Source organism: Ascaphus truei, chromosome 1 (assembly GCF_040206685.1).
Source record: "Ascaphus truei isolate aAscTru1 chromosome 1, aAscTru1.hap1, whole genome shotgun sequence".
Lineage (NCBI taxonomy): Eukaryota > Metazoa > Chordata > Amphibia > Anura > Ascaphidae > Ascaphus > Ascaphus truei.
This window is the reverse complement of record NC_134483.1, coordinates 383,317,119-383,333,383: the sequence shown is the minus strand read 5'-3', so window position 1 is coordinate 383,333,383 and position 16,265 is coordinate 383,317,119. Positions and strand designations below refer to the sequence as shown.

The 16,265-nt window shown below is 38.4% G+C and overlaps 1 protein-coding gene across 8 annotated transcripts in view; it reads left to right on the top strand.

The window, feature by feature from the left end:
* The window catches only part of CEP44 (centrosomal protein 44), a 55,646-nt gene that overhangs the window by 14,132 nt on the left and 25,249 nt on the right, over nucleotides 1-16,265 (top strand). For all 8 annotated transcript variants that reach the window (XM_075611250.1, XM_075611233.1, XM_075611201.1 and 5 more), the window contains 3 exons: nucleotides 1,149-1,296; nucleotides 5,407-5,553; nucleotides 11,309-11,425. In XM_075611250.1, coding sequence (XP_075467365.1) covers nucleotides 1,149-1,296; nucleotides 5,407-5,553; nucleotides 11,309-11,425 — 412 coding nt within the window. The remainder of the gene's footprint in view (nucleotides 1-1,148; nucleotides 1,297-5,406; nucleotides 5,554-11,308; nucleotides 11,426-16,265) is intronic.

Here is a 16,265-nt window from a genome sequence, read left to right as displayed (position 1 = left end):
ACTGTGGATGCTTGTCATCTACGATTTGCAAATGACATTTTTTTTCACAAGTCCAGAAGACCTCCAGCTACTAATCGTGAACCAACCAAAGCAAGTAAGAAAGTAGGCTTCTGCATAAGTCTCACCAAGGCCAAAGTGATCAACAAATGTGTCAACTCTGCTCAATAGATCACAATAAATGGAATAGAACTGGAAGTTGAAGATGGTCTACCTTGGCCAGCAAGTAACAATGGATGGGAACCTTTTTGAGAGAAATCAACAGGAGATGTGTGCACATTTGGAAGAAAAAATACAATCTTTCAAGGGAACCTTCCACTATGCTTTGAGGCATGTTTCGACCAGTGTGTTCTGCCCTTGTTCATGTAGGAATGTGGAACTTGGACTGTAAATTTTGAAAATAATTCAGAAACTTTGGGCAACTGGATGTATGCAGGGTTTTACCTGAAGAGAAAGAGAAACAAATGAATGGGTTCGAAACCAAACAAGTCTGTGACATCACAAGGGGGAAGAAATTAAAAAAAGACAGTGGGCTGAACATATCACAAGAAGAAATGGCCATCATTGGACAAAGATGGTACTTCAAGTTGATTCCAAGGTAAATTGAGAGACCAAGGTGACGATCAAAAGAACATTTGTGTGAGCAATGTGGAGTGGAGGCTTACAACCGCAGTACCTGGAAGATCCTTGGGGAGGCCTTCATGCAACAGTGGATCGACAAGGGCTGAATATGAGATACAGATATATCTATATATTTCATACATTTTTAATTTGAAAGCAGCAATCCCCTTACTATTCACCTATTATTATATTTGGAGACCTGATAAATCTGCTGGGTATCTTTTTGTCTGTGGTCCAGTCAGAGACATTAATGTCACAGTTAAATGTTACAGATTATGCACACATATATAGATACCTAGTGGCAAGAGTTTACATTTAGGAGTAAAACATGCTTATGTTGAAGATGAATATACTGGTCATCTGGATTCCTTATGGCAAGACTGTTGTCGGTCCAGCTCCAGGAGAACCATTTTTCCATTCTTCCAACCCTATTGTATCACATTAAAGTAAATAAATGACAGGAAAAATTATACAGCTAAATTGCTGGTTTAAAGTTCTTTGTTTAATGAGCTGTTTGGTTTTCTCCAAAGGTTGGTAAAGGGAGATCCTGCTGCATCTTTGCCCATCATCAGTTACACTTTCACCTGTTACTCTACGTACATTGCAGAGATTCTGGTATCCTTGGACATAGAGCTCACAGCCAAGAGTGACTTGAGATTTATTGAAGCAGTCTACAAGGTAAAGTGACTGTTATCATACTTTCATCTTTGAATTGATTGGCCAATTAAAATAGTAAAATGTCTACCAATATTGTTAAAAGTAATTCTTCCATTTTCTTCCCCCCACCATATCTTACTTAAATCAGGGGGAGTCAATAGGTGCAAAATAACAGATGTGTGCCAACAGGGAGCCTGTCAGTTGAGTAGTAATGTATTTTATGGTTTTGTAGTGCTAAGAAAAATCAAAATGGCCTTTTCTGATGTAGCTCGATTCCATCATTATTTGATTGCGGTGATTTGCATACACTCTATTTCTGTCAAATCAATGGAACTCCAGAGATGTAGAGGCATTGGTACTGCTCCAGCTCTCCCTCTCTGTTCAGGTGAGATGAAAGAACAATATACATACAGGCATACCCCCATTAACGTACGCAATGGGACCGGAGTATGTATGTAAAGCGAAAATGTACTTAAAGTGAAGCACTACCTTTTTCCTACTTATCGATGCATGAACTGTACGGCAATCGTCCTATACATGCATAACTAATGTAAATAACGCATGTGTAACAGGCTCTATAGTCTCCCCGCTTGCGCACAGCTTCGGTACAGGTAGGGAGACGGTATTGCTGTTCAGGACATGCTGACAGGCGCATGCGTGAGCCGGCGTTTTCCTATTGAGCGATATGTCCTTACTCGCGAGTGTACTTAAAGTGAGTGTCCTTAAACCGGGGTATGCCTGTATATCTTTTCTGGTTTTAGCAAGACAGAAAAGCAAACGTGGAATCATATTCAGTACCCTGTTTTTTTTGGTTTTTTTAGAAATATTTTTGTACACATAGTCATAAGGTAGCAAAGCAATTATTTCCCTACGAAGAAATGGCAGCCAGTTTACCATACAAATGTATCCCCCTTCTAGGGTAAGTACTGACAACACCCACCCACACCTCATTGGCTAGAATAGGAAACTACAACTCCCAGCTTGCTGTGCTGCAGCAGGGTGACACTTCCGAGACAGGAGGATGTATGTATATATATCTTTATTTATATAGTGTCATTAATGTAAATGGCACTTCACAGCAGTAATACATGTGACAATCATATACATAACAAATAATACAAATAACACATAATGGGAAGAAGTGCTTTCAGACATAAAAGTAACATTTAGGAAAAGGAGTCCCTGCCCTGAAGAGCTCACAATCTAATGGGTAAGTAGGAAGACAGCAGTAGGGTGTTCTGGTAAGTGCGTCTGCAAGGAGCCAAGGTTGATGTATGGCGTGAAAGTATCAGCCACGGAACTACTCGTATGCTTCGTTAAGGAGGTGTGTTTTTGAGATGTTTTTTTTTTTAAATGTGGGTAGAGACGGTGCTAGTCAGATATTAAGGGGAAGGGCATTCCAGAGGTGTGGGGTAGTCAGTGAGAAAGGTTTAAGGTGTGAGAGGGCTTTAGATACGAGGTAGAGCAAAGCATGCAGAGGCAGAGAGACACCCTGTTACTACGGGGAGTAGGACTTGTGGGGGGGGGGGGGGGGGGGCGAACCTTAGCGAATAGAAGTCAGTCAAAGGAAACGGAAAGAGGGGTTACAAAAATGTTAATTTTTTCTGATGTAATCCTGACATTTGATGCATCACTGTAAATAGAATGTTGTAGTTGCAATTAGTCCCTGCCTTGTAGAGCTTGTATATGGGTTCACCTGCTCCAAGGGCAGGGACACTACCACCGAGGTGCTCCTTCAGCTGAACAAATACATGCTGTAAGGATGGACAAAATAGCAGCATGATGGTAATATTGCGATATTGAAACATCATGATATAGCAATATCTGTGATTTGAAAAATGTCGCAATACTTAACAATGACCCAGTCTTTTTTTATTTTTTACCTTAAATTGAGGAATGAACAGACTGATCATGCAGGTTGGAGAGTAAATTATATTGTGGCATCTGGGGCAGTTATTCAGTGCTGATGGAATTTGTGAAAGCACAAAGTGCGTGTGCGTGTGCGTGTGCGTGTGCGTGTGCGTGTGCGTGTGCGTGTGCGTGTGCGTGTGTGTGTGTGTGTGTGTGTGTGTGTGTGTGTACAGATACTGTATTTAGAAGTTATGCAGAATTTGACATTTTAAATCTTTACATTGTGTTCACACTATTTCTAGTGCTTGGCAATATGTAGCAAATGTAACATTTTATAAATGTTTGCAAATATACAGTAGGTACATAATACTTATTTCTTGGGAAATAAATTATTAATTGTTTCCACCCAATTCCTAATATTATTGTAATATTTGTAATCGGGCTATATTTTATTTTTGGATGATATCTCTGGTTGTAATATTCACTGAGCTTTGTTGCACATTTTTCTGTTTCCTTTTGACATTGGTTAAATATACAACACGTGGCTTTAAACGATTCAACATTATTGTGGCTATATTTTATTTTAGTGTGAATAATAAATCATGCTATCCTGCTTAACAAACTCCAGAGCTCTGGAATAGGGAAGCATGCTTTAAACTGGTTTCAGTCCTACCTATCAGGAAGATCCCAACATGTGTCCATCTCAGGCTCTAACTCCAACCCCCTGGATATCACCTGTGGTGTCCCGCAAGGCTCTGTTCTGGGGCCCCTACTCTTCTCAGTGTTCATTAATGATCTTCCCACAGCTTGTAAGGAAGCCTCAATACACATGTAGAAGGGGGTAGGATGGTCCGTGGTTCACAGCAACTTCAGCAGCCAACGCATGGATGTCTAAAAAAACTTTATTGATCACTAGCAGCAAACATCAGGCAACCACTCTAACATGTTTCGTCCAGGCTATGGACTTTTTCAAATGTATGCAGATGACACAATCCTATATGCACACAGCCATAGCCTCTCTGACCTTCAACACATACTTCAGTCTGACTTTTTGAGACTCGAAAACTGGATTTCCCAAAACAAACTGTTTTTAAACACTGACAATACTGTAACAATGGTATTTGGGACTAAGACTAAATTTGTAAAGCTTCCAGTGACTGAGCTCCTGATTAGAACCAACGCTAACACCACCCTAACACCTGTCACTAGTTTTAAATACCTGGGCATATGGTTTGACTCCCACTTAACATTCGGGATGCACATTGATACCCTGACAACCAAGACCTATGCCAAACTAGGGGTACTTTACAAATCCTCCCTAAGTCTCCTGGTCAGAAAGCGTATCGCACAGCAGATGCTAATGCCAATTATTGACTATGGAGACATAGTATATGGCTCGGCTCCTCAAACCCACCTTAGCAAACTTGACACCCTCTACAATTCAATTTGTCGTTTTGTTCTCCAATGCAACTACAACACACATCACTGCGAAATGCTCAAAGAACTAGATTGGTCATCACTCGAGTCTAGGCGCAAAGTTCACCTTTCCTGTCTTGCCTTTAAATTCTTCATGGGCAAGCTACCCAGCTACCTGAACAAGCTCCTCACCTCTACCACCTGCAGCACTTATCACCTGAGATCAGACTCCAAAAGACTGTTCATGGTCCCAAGGCTCAACAAAGTATCCGGACGTTCCTCCTTCTCCTTCCGTGCACCCCAAAACTGGAACAACCTACCAGAGACTCTCACATCCACCACCAGTTTAAGTTCTTTCAAATCTAAGGCTGTCTCACATTTTAACCTGGTCTGTAACTGTTTCATACGCTCATAATATATATTTTCTTTAACTGTGCACGCAATGTCTTGTATATAATGTATACCCTGCTCATTATGTAACTGTATTTTGTAACCATGTATTATTTGTTTTACTCTGTGCCCAGGACATACTTGAAAACGAGAGGTAACTCTCAATGTATTACTTCCTGGTAAAATATTTTATAAATAAATAAATTACTTGCTTTATGCTGCAGTGAAAAATGCTAATCTTAAAGTTTTGTGACATTTCATACAAGCTTATCGATACGCCTGAAAATAAATTTCTGTAAGATCTGTGAATTTGCATCCCGAGGCATCTGCTTCTCATAACACTTCTAGTATAAATGTATATCAACGTTTATAAAAAAAATAAATAAAAATACGAGAAGTGTTCATTTGAAAACTGGTCTTTAGACATTTTAAAAGCAGCCAAGTTTTTTTTCTTCTTCTTTTCTCCCCCCCCAGGTTCTTCGAGATCTGTTTAATTACAAACCTATATTGACAAAGCAGCAGTTTCTTCAGTGTGGATTTTCAGAAAGGAAGATCCAGATCATTTGTGACATTGTTGATTGTGTGGTGCAAAAGCACAAAGAATTCACCAATCAAAACAAGGTACAAAAGTTCGTCTTTGTTTTAAAACTTCAAAGCTAACACAATTTATAATTACATCCCAGTAGAAAATGGCTCACATTCATGGAGTTTTGAACCTCATCTGTTTGATAGTTTTTGAAGCGTACTTGTTTTCTTATTAACCTTAAGAACTTTAATTTAATTATTTCATGACCTACCAAAAGAAATTAATAACATATATGAAATACGCTTTAACCAGCTTATAACATGTAAGGAAAAAATACTTTCACTATCAAAGTAAATACTAACACTAACATGTATCAAGGGTATACATGACGAACATTTTAATGCTCTTGTTAATGGTTAAATTCCTCTTTTTTTTAGTAATTCTCTCAAATTTTTTTCTGTTTTAAAGCGCACTTATATCTTACTGTATATGGGGTCTTATTTGATCTTGCAACTACGTTAATTTAATCTCTTTTAGCCTAAGCTCTCATATTCTTTATAAAGATTCCAAAATTGGTAAGTCAGGAAGCTTTTCTGTTTGTTTGTTTGCTTTTAGAAAAGGCACAAAAGAGCAACATACTAACCCGGTCAATGTTTAATATTGATTCTTCTGGGTTTTTTTGCCAATCGTGCATTAAAAAGTTAGTATTTTATGCCAATAGTCTACCATTCTTCCCAGTCAGAACCAGACCACATCGAAGTCAAAAGTTGCACACTTGTGGAAATAGTGGTTTAATATAAAACAGATAGTTGACCCATAACTATGGCAATACAATCACAATGATGTTAAGATTTCATCCACACAGAGAACATCTTATCTGTTTTTCGTGTCACGTCTCAACTTTTTGTCTTCCAAATTTGCTTTGAAGCTTGTGTACGTTTTTATGAAGTAGTTTTTCTTTTGCACACAAATTGATTCAATACTATTTGAATTGAATAACTGGGAAGAAATTCAAAACAGATATATAAGACCTGAACAGACTATTTCTGCGCCACTTCTCTTAAAGGTGCAGGTCTATGTAGGTGAACACAAAAATGTATCAATATAATAATCCTCTTTAGAAAGATTCCATCATTCTTGAAGTGAAACATTTATCTATTTTGTGGTGTTGGTAACTTAGTATTTCTTTTTCTGGCCTCTGCAATTCGTTCTTACAGTATACTTAATGCCCTATACAAGTGTTTTTATCAACAGATTCCCGGCAATTTTCGGGTCATTTGAAAACTGTACCAAATACAGATGAATTTACAATGCATCTGATCTCAGACATGGTATTTGAGAGGGTTGGGGTTCTGCAGAATTTCACAATATAAATATAGGGTTCCTTAACCAGAAAAAAGGTTGAAAACCACTTCTCTATACTTGTATCTTTGGTTAATGATGGCATAATTATTTTACAAGAGTGAAAAGAAAAAAGGCAGTTGGCACTTATAAAATCTATAGTCTTCATACAAAAGACAACATATAACATATGTATCCTCCAAAGCGTTTGATTGCAATGGAAATATTAGAAGTAAAAAAACATTTTTAGTCCTTTTTTAAACTGATTTTTTTAAAGAATGTTGTATTATAAATTGCAATATATTTAAAATACAGTATTTTAAAAATGACATAAATAAGACATTTTGAAATGTATGGATTCCATTTTTCAACTAATATTTTGGGAGATTAATGTTGCATGCAATATTCACAAAGTGATGAGATTTAATTTTTCTGTTTACACCCAAATGAACATTGTTGGGTCTGGTTCTAAACCTCATTTTCTACGTTGTCCTAATCTCTTTAGTACCCAATTCTACAATTTACATTTTCTGGAAAAACCCACATGAATTGTTTTTATTGGGAATCGTGATTGGTTTACCCTTCGTTATTTTGCCAACTTCTCTGGAAATATTGAATTGGATTTGTTTACATTTTTGACCTTGCCTGATAAATGATTTGTAAAGAGAATTGGAGAGCGCAGAAGAAAGCAGTATGGTGAGGTATGTGCTGAAGGCTCACTTTTCCCCTTCGCTAGTTTTACAGTACATACCATCAGAAATATCAGACTTGGTCAGCTTAAAGGAGCACTTCCTCCTGGCCGTTTTATTTTTTTAAATGCAGCAGTTCCTACCCTTTTACGACAATGCAATTATCTAAGTTGCCAATAGATCCGTTCTCCCGATATCGATCAGTGAAGGTCCTGCTTTCCAGGGCCTAATATGGCTGCCGATTTCAAACGAAGAAGTAGTGCAGCATCCTAAATAGTTTTTTATAGCAACCAAAGGCAGCTTAATACATTCAATATTATTAAAAGGGGGCATAGAGTGTAAAGAAAGGCACTATTAATTCAGTACTGCACAACTGATTTATTATTAAAAAAAAAAAAAAAACTTTTTCATGATATGCTGCTTTAATACATTGACCTTTTGAGAAATGAGTTGTTTGCATAGGTGTAATACTAATGAACTTGTCTTTTTACTTGCTGCCGCTTACTGAGCTTGTTAGGTCAGCACTGATGATATCTTAACACTGTTGAGTACTATATTTTTGTAACAGTCATTTATTACTGTCCAAAACATCTCTACTTTGAACTCGGATATGGAAAGTTCTGTTTAGTTAAAGTAGGGATATAATAACTCATAGCTTGATATCCCAATTAAATGTTTATAAAAGAACGCACATTATGTTCTAGTATCATTGCCCAAGAGGAGACATGGATACATATTGAGAACCACTCATTACATCCAAAGATATTATTTTTGTCTGGAACAAAGTGGTCACATGAAGATTATTTTAAATATCTAACAAGAGTAAAGTAAATATCAACACAATTCTGTTTGGAAGTAGAGGGATAAAAGAGAGGTTTAAAATGTGTATGTTATATGCTATTAACATGCTACAATTTATAATGAATTAAGGTCTTGAAAGATCTAATATAGTCTACTTTTCTCAAACCTTTAAAAATTAAGTACTTTTTTCTAATGACAACTTAATTATTCACAATGTAAAAAGTCTAAGAATGGATACATTTAGACATTACCTTTTCGTAAAGCAATATTTTATTGCTTACATGCTTTTTACTGTTGTACACATTATTCGATTATTTTCATGTTCAGGTGTTGAAACATGAAAAGGAAGGATCCAGCCAGCGCTCCACGGATTTGCAAAAAAGTATCAAATTTATTGTGCAAAAAACAACGACCGTTTTGACCTTAGTAGGTCTTTTTCTTTCACTTGAAAAAGACCTACTAAGGTCGAAACGGTCGTTGTGTATGGCGCAATAAATTTGATTCTTTTTTGCAAAACCGTGGAGCGCTGGATCCTTCCTTTTCATAGTACTGTCACGGCCCCTTTTATTCTCCAACATCTCGGGTTTGTTTGGGTATTTTATTTCGAATGCCACGCACGTCACCGTGTTCATGCCGCATTCATGCCGAGACAGCGCCAATAGTACAGTGAAAGTTTGTATACAGCACGCCGCCCATAAAGTTGCACGCACGCCGCTCATAATGTTACAGTAGCTTGCAGTACCTCTAAACCTACAATTAAATACCTTGTGTAAATAGCTTGCTTGTGTACCTACAATTATATAAGCACAGCGCTAATACTGTACAATGCACGCGGCCGCGGCTTTAAATGCTGGAACATGCCGCATCAAACACTGCATCTGCCCGCGGTTTTAAAATTCGCGCTGAAACGGCCAAAGGAGGCTAAAGGCGGCCGCCACTGTACAAGCTTTTATGTTTGTGACAGGTATCCCTTTGAATCAGCAGCACCAGTAATGTTTAAATGGTATGTGTAAATGGCCATGGTGTGCAGCATATCACTGTTTATTTGACAGGTGTTGAAACAACTATTTAGGGTTGACCAATTGTGACCAATTTTATTAGGTTTTGCTAAAGTAAAGCTTTTACTGTAAATGATTTGGAATTGTAAAATATGTAACCAATATTGTTCAATCACTAGGAAAATGTAAGCCTCATACGTATGGCGGTATATTTAAACGATGCACAAAAATAGCTTATGATTAGTTTAAATTGTGGACGTTAACGGCCTAGACATGCCTAGAACAGTGGTGGCCAATGCCAGTCCTTAAGGGCCACCAACAGGTTGTCATATTTTTAGGATTTCCCTGCTTCAGCACAGGTGGCTGTCATTCTGACAGATTGAGCCACCTGTGCTGAAGCAGGGAAATCCTTCAAATCTAACCTGTTGATGGCCCTTAAGGACTGAAGTTGGCCACCCCTGACCTAAAACGTATTTAGAACTCTTCTCACAATCTCTCTGACCGGCCAATGCTTGGGAAAGCTGTTGTTGCAAACCACAAGCTGTGGGGGCCAATAGCAGGTTTCTCCCTATTTTATTTAATTTAATTTAGTCTGGAAAGCAGTTTTGCATCTACAGCTAGCTTTCTATAGCAACATTTGAATTTCCCACCTGAAACAGGACCACAAATTCAAAGATGCTCTAGTGAGGATTGACCCCAGGAGTGCAGTTAAACTAAACCTTAAAAGCCATATCAGCCCACTGGGCTGATCCTGCCTTAGCTTTAAAGCATTATTGAATTTGCTGTCTTAAATTTGACAACAAATTCATAGTCTTTAGGTAGAAGGGAAAATTGAAGCCGGCTCCTCCGCTAAACCTTTTTTAATTTGTTGGTGAAAATAGAAAGCTGCAAAAATTCAGGCAAGAGTGGGGAAGCCTGAGAAAGATTCCGACTCCTGCTGGATTCCTCCAGCAAGTAAAAATAAATGCAAATTAAAGGAGCAATCCACCACAGCCAACCTCCAGTTGTTATACAGAATTGGAACCAGGGGGTCCTGCAGAACTGAACTGCACTATTTTCAGCTGTGGGATCCCCCAGCGGCTTGATATTTGTCATTTTGTTTCCCCTGAGGTAACTTCACTGCTAAGTATCTCGGGAACCAAGGGTTCCCAGAGCTGAAAAGAAATGGAATGTTGCTTAGGGAGACCTCTGGGACCCACCCTGTTTAAAAAATAAATAAATACTTTAAAGCGAATTTCGCTGATATTATTAGCTAACCTTTAATTTCCCCAATCGTATATTTGGGCCAGGCTGTATGGACAGCCCGTGCTGTTATTAGGGATGCCTCATTCATTTCTTTTGGATCTCTGAGAGCTAGATATACTTTATGTATATGTAGATATACTATTATAGTGTATATGCAATACACTAAAATCCCTGGAGGACATGAGGCTATGGGTCAGCTCTGTGGGGACTCCAGGTATAATATGAGGAGTAAAAAATAAATATTGACTGCTGCTTTAATGTTTAAGATTTTTACATGATCCACATCGCAGAACACAAAATGTGTAAATCTTTTATTTTAAAAAAACAAACAAAAAAAAAAAACCCTTTGGGTACAAGCGTAATAAAAATCAAAGGAAAAAAAGTAAATGGAAATAAAAATGTTATTTAAAAAAATGGCTTCTGTGTTAATTCAACTCTGAAGATTACTAAGCCTATCCTTCATCTGGGCTATATTTTAAGCATGGCTGACTATTTAATTCCTATATACTGTAATGTCATTTCATATTTACTGTAGATGTTTCATTACTGAAGAAAATTTTACTTTTACAGGTTATTTAGTGTTTGGAATGCCATGATAATTGGTCATAAGACAATTTGAATTGGCTTTCAAAAATGCATAACTTACCGTAACTTTTGCAAAATGTATTTTCTTTCTGAATTGAAGGTTAATAATTATTGTCTGCCCTATAGGTGCTGTGTTTTATTTGTTTTGCAAGCTAAATTACTTTTGACATTCCACTCTCTTGTTTTAAAAGGTTAAGTCCCAGCCAATTAAGAAAATGGTTTCTGTTAAAGATAAATGTGAGCCATTTTATCCTGAAGAGACTTCTATACAGCCATTAATAAAAATAGAAACGGAAAAGCTAATCCAGGTAAGCAATAAAGTATGTTTAAGGATGTATATTTACTTCATGCTCTGCTCAGTTTGTGTAACTAAAGGTACAAAAATATATAAAAAAAAGTACTGAAACTGCACAAATAATTCTTATATTTGTTATATTTAGTACAATTTGTAGGTGACCAGCTAACACTCCTGCCATGTTTTGTGCAAAAGTGAAATCTGTAATGCAGAATAGATTTCAGCATGTCCGTTATTATAAGGGGCAGATCTTTTAGCTAACAGAGATTTGAAGAAACATTTTAAACATAATTACAAATGTATCAGAATTATATATTGGTTAGCCTCCTGATTACGAAAACTATGCCCTCTTATCCTGCTTGGTAAAATATATACAGAGACGAGAGGGGTTTTTTTTTTTTTTTATCACCAATGATTATTAGGGAAATTCCATAGTTTTTCCATGATAACCTTCTTGAATAAAAACAGTATTTTTTTCCTTAAATATTCTATAGGGTTTATATTAACAAATTCCATGTCTTTTGAAACAAAATGGTGTATGAATTAGACAAACAATGAGTAATTAAGAGAGTCAGGATATGTGCAAAAGTAAGTGAAACCCTGGTTTTATCAGCTAAATGTAAAGGGGTAATTAGAATCAGATGTTTAAATACATAGGTAAATCTTCAGGTATGAGTTTGGGAGGCCCCACCCTACATAAAGATCAGAAACATTGTGAGTTTGGTCTTCACCATACAAGTATATGGAAACATGTCATGCCACAATCCAAAAGAAATCTGAGGACCTCAGAAAAGCAGTTATTGATGCTCATCAGTCTAGAAAGATTTACAAAACCATTTCTAAGAATTTGGGTGTCCACCAATCCAATGTAAGATAGTTTACAAATGGAGAAAGTTCAAGACCACAGTCGCTCTACCTAGGAACTGTCAGCCTACCAATATCTCTGCAAGAACAAACCGCCAAATCATCCACGAAGTCACAAAGAACCCCAGAGTAACATCCAAGGATCCGCAGGCCACTTTTGTCAGGGCAAATTGTAAGGTTCATGACTCAACTATCAGAAAAAACCTCAAGAATGGTGCTCATGGAAGGATAGCCAGGAAGAAATCACTGCTCTCTAAGAAGAACATTGCTGCCCATTTGAGGTTCACCAAACAGCACATAGATGATTGACAACACTTCTGGTACAATGTTCTCTAGACAGACGAGTCAAAGGTAGAACTTTTTGGCCTCAATGAGAAACGTTATGTTTGGTTACAACCAAACACTGCATTCTAACAGAAGAACCTTATCCCAACCATCAAGCATTGTGAATGGAGTGTGATTGTTTGGGGCTGGTTTGCTACCTCAAGACCTGGATGGCTTGCCATCATTGACATAATTATGAATTCTGCATATTCTAGAGGAGAATGTCAGGCCATCCATCTGTGAGCTGCAGCAGAACCGAGAGTGGGTCATGCAGCAAGACAATGATTCTAAACATACAAAAGAATGGTTGCAGAAGAAGAAATTCCATGTTTTAGATTGGCCTAGTCAAAGTCCGGACCTAATTCCCATAGAGCTATCCATGCAAGAAAGCCCTCAAATGTCACGGAGTTGAAATTGTTCTGTAAGGAGGAATGGGACACATTTCCTCAAAACCGGTGAAAGAGACTAACCAGCAGTTACAGGAAAGGCTTAGTTGAAGTCATTGCTTCTCAAGTGGGTGCCACTAGGTACACACGGTTAAACGTTCCCATTTTTTTTTTCACACATGGATATTGAATCTTGAATCGTTTGTGGATAAATACTGTAAATGTTGAAGTATTATAGTTTTGTTTCATTTGATCCGGTTACCTTTATCTATTAATGGGGCTTAGATTCAAATCTAATAACATTTTAGGTTTGAAATATGTGAAAAACCACATTATGCTATTATAAATGGAAATGCAAGCGATAAAAATTCCTCCAATTTTATATTCGGACCCCAATATTTTTTTAGTAAGTAAGGAAATCCGATCCAGCACTGCTCCTCCTTTCACCATAAATTAAATTTCTTAACCATTTAGAGTCTCAATTAAAATGTAAAAATGTGGATCATTGTTCATTGAGCAACTAAAGATGGTCTTTTTAAATGATATTTCTAACAGGAGTTTCCATTCTGCTTGTTCATTATTGTATTGTATGGTATGTCTTTATTTATATAGCGCCATTAATGTACATAGCGCTTCACAGTAGTAATACATGGGGTACTCAAATAACAGATAATATAAATAACAGATCATGGGAATAAGCGCTTTAGACATAAAAGTAACATTAAGGAAGAGGAGTCCCTGCCCCGAGGAGCTTACAGTGTAATTGGTAGGTAGGGAGAACGTACAGAGACAGTAGGAGAGCGTTCTGGTAAGTGCGTCTCCAGGGGGCCATGCTTATGTATCATGTGTTCAGAATATCCACAGTGCTATTCATATGCTTCTTTAAGCAAGTGTGTCTTAAGGTGGGTCTTAAAGGTGGATAGAGAGGGTGCAAGTCGGGTACTGAGGGGAAGGGCATTCCAGAGGTGTGGGGCAGTCAGTGAAAAAGGTTTAAGGGGGAGAGGGCTTTAGATACAAAGGGGGTAAAAAGAAGACATCCTTGAGAAGAACGCAAGAGTCTGGATGGTGCATAACGCGAGATTAGGGCAGAGATGTAAGGAGGGGCAGAAGAGTGTAAAGCTTTAAAAGTGAGGAGAAGAATGGAGTGCGAGATGCGGGATTTGATCGGAAGCCAGGAGAGGGATTTCATGAGGGGAGATGCTGAGACAGATCTCGGAAAGAGTAGAGTGATTCTGGCAGCAGCGTTTAGGATAGATTGTAGGGGAGACAGGTGAGAGGCAGGAAGGCCGGACAGCAGGAGGTTACAGTAATCAAGACGGGAGAGAATGAGGGCCTGAGTCAGAGTTTTAGCAGTCGAGCAAAAGAGGAAAGGGTGTATCTTCGTTATATTGCGGAGGAAAAAGCAACAGGTTTTAGAAATGTTTTGAATGTGATGGGCGAATGTGAGAGAGGAGTAGAGTGTGACCCCTAGGCAGCGTGCTTGGGCTACTGGGTGAATGATGGTAGTTCCAACAGTAATGTGGAAGAAGGTAGTAGGGCAAGGTTTGGGAGGAAGTATGAGGAGCTCTGTTTTAGCCTTGTTGAGTTTAAGGCGACGGAGGGCCATCCAGGATGATATAGCAGAGAGACATTCAGAAACTTTGGTTTGTACAGCAGGTGTAAGGTCAGGTGTTGAAAAGTATATTTGTGTGTCGTCAGCATAGAGGTGATAATTAAACCCAAAATATGTTATTAGGTCACCTAGAGAGAGTGTGTACAGAAAAAAGAGAAGAGGTCCCAGGACAGAGCCCTGGGGTACCCCCACAGAGAGATCGATTGAGGAGGAGGAGGTGTTAGCAGAAGAGACACTGAAAGTACGATGGGAGAGGTAGGATGAGATCCAGGATAGAGCTTTGTTCCGAATACCAAGAGTATGGAGAATATGAAGAAGAGGGTGGTCCACGGTGTCAAATGCTGCAGAGAGGTCGAGTAATATGAGCAGAGTGTAATGACCTCTGTCTTTGGCAGCATGGAGGTCGTCAGTTATTTTTGTGAGGGCTGTTTCCGTGGAATGAGCAGTGCGGAAGCCAGATTGTAGAGGGTCTATTAGAGAATAGGTGTTGAGAAAATGGAGCAAGCGAGAGAATACAAGACGTTCAAGGAGTTTAGAGGCAAAAGGCAGGAGGGAGACCGGTCGATAGTTAGAAAGACAGGTAGGGTCAAGCTTGCTGTTTTTGAGTAATGGTATGACTGTTGCATGTTTGAAGGAGGATGGAAAGGTTCCAGAGCAGAGGGAGGAGTTAAAAAGGTGTGTGAGCGTAGGGATTATAGTAGGAGCAAGAGGTTTTAGGAGATGGGAGGCATTGGGGTCAAGAGGGCAAGTGGTAGAGGGAGAAGAGGAGATCAACAGTGACACATCCTCCTCTGAGACAGTGGAAAAAGAGTCAAGGAAGACAGGAGAAGAGTTAGGAAGTAGTGTAGGATGGGAGGGAGAAACAGAGGGGATGTTCTGCCGTATGGATTCCACCTTTTCCTTAAAATAGTCAGCAAAGTCCTGAGCGGAGATGGAGGAAGGAGAGGCAGCTGAGGGTGGTTTGAGTAGAGTATCAAAGACAGAGAACAGTCGGCGTGGGTTAGACTTGTGCATGTTGATTAGTGAAGAAAATTAGGTTTGTTTAGCTTGCGAGAGGGCAGAGTTGAAACAGGATAGCATAAATTTGTAGTGAAGGAAGTCTGTGAGAGTATGAGATGTCCTCCAGAGGCGTTCGGAGGAACGAGTGGAGGAATGCAGCATACGCGTTATTCCCCATTAACAAGAACAGGAATGTCCCTGGGTGGTGTTGTCATCCGATTAATTTAATCCGTGAAGCAACTGTCCCAAATCCTAGGTTTTTTTTTTTTTTAAACATACAGTATCAGTATAAATCCGTATCTGATCAAATTAGCAGATTCCACTTTTAACATAGTATTACCTGGGTTTTGACACCTGTATGATTCTGCCTAAAAGCTGGAAAACAGCAACCTCTTGTGTAATTAATCTTATTTTCATACTTGTGTTTTGCACCATACATAATCGGTTGGATTATTTTCTTAATTGTTGGGTCACTGGGGAGGAGTTTGGTTGATTAAGTATACCTGTCTAACTTCATTGTTGAATCTTTGACAGTCAATCACTCCTTTTTGTGGAGGGAAGAACAATGAAGTTTAACATGTTCAACAGCAATACATGAGTTGTTAAAAAAAGCTCTTACAAACCACACAATTTAGAATTAAATCAGTTTGGTCAAGATATACACGGAG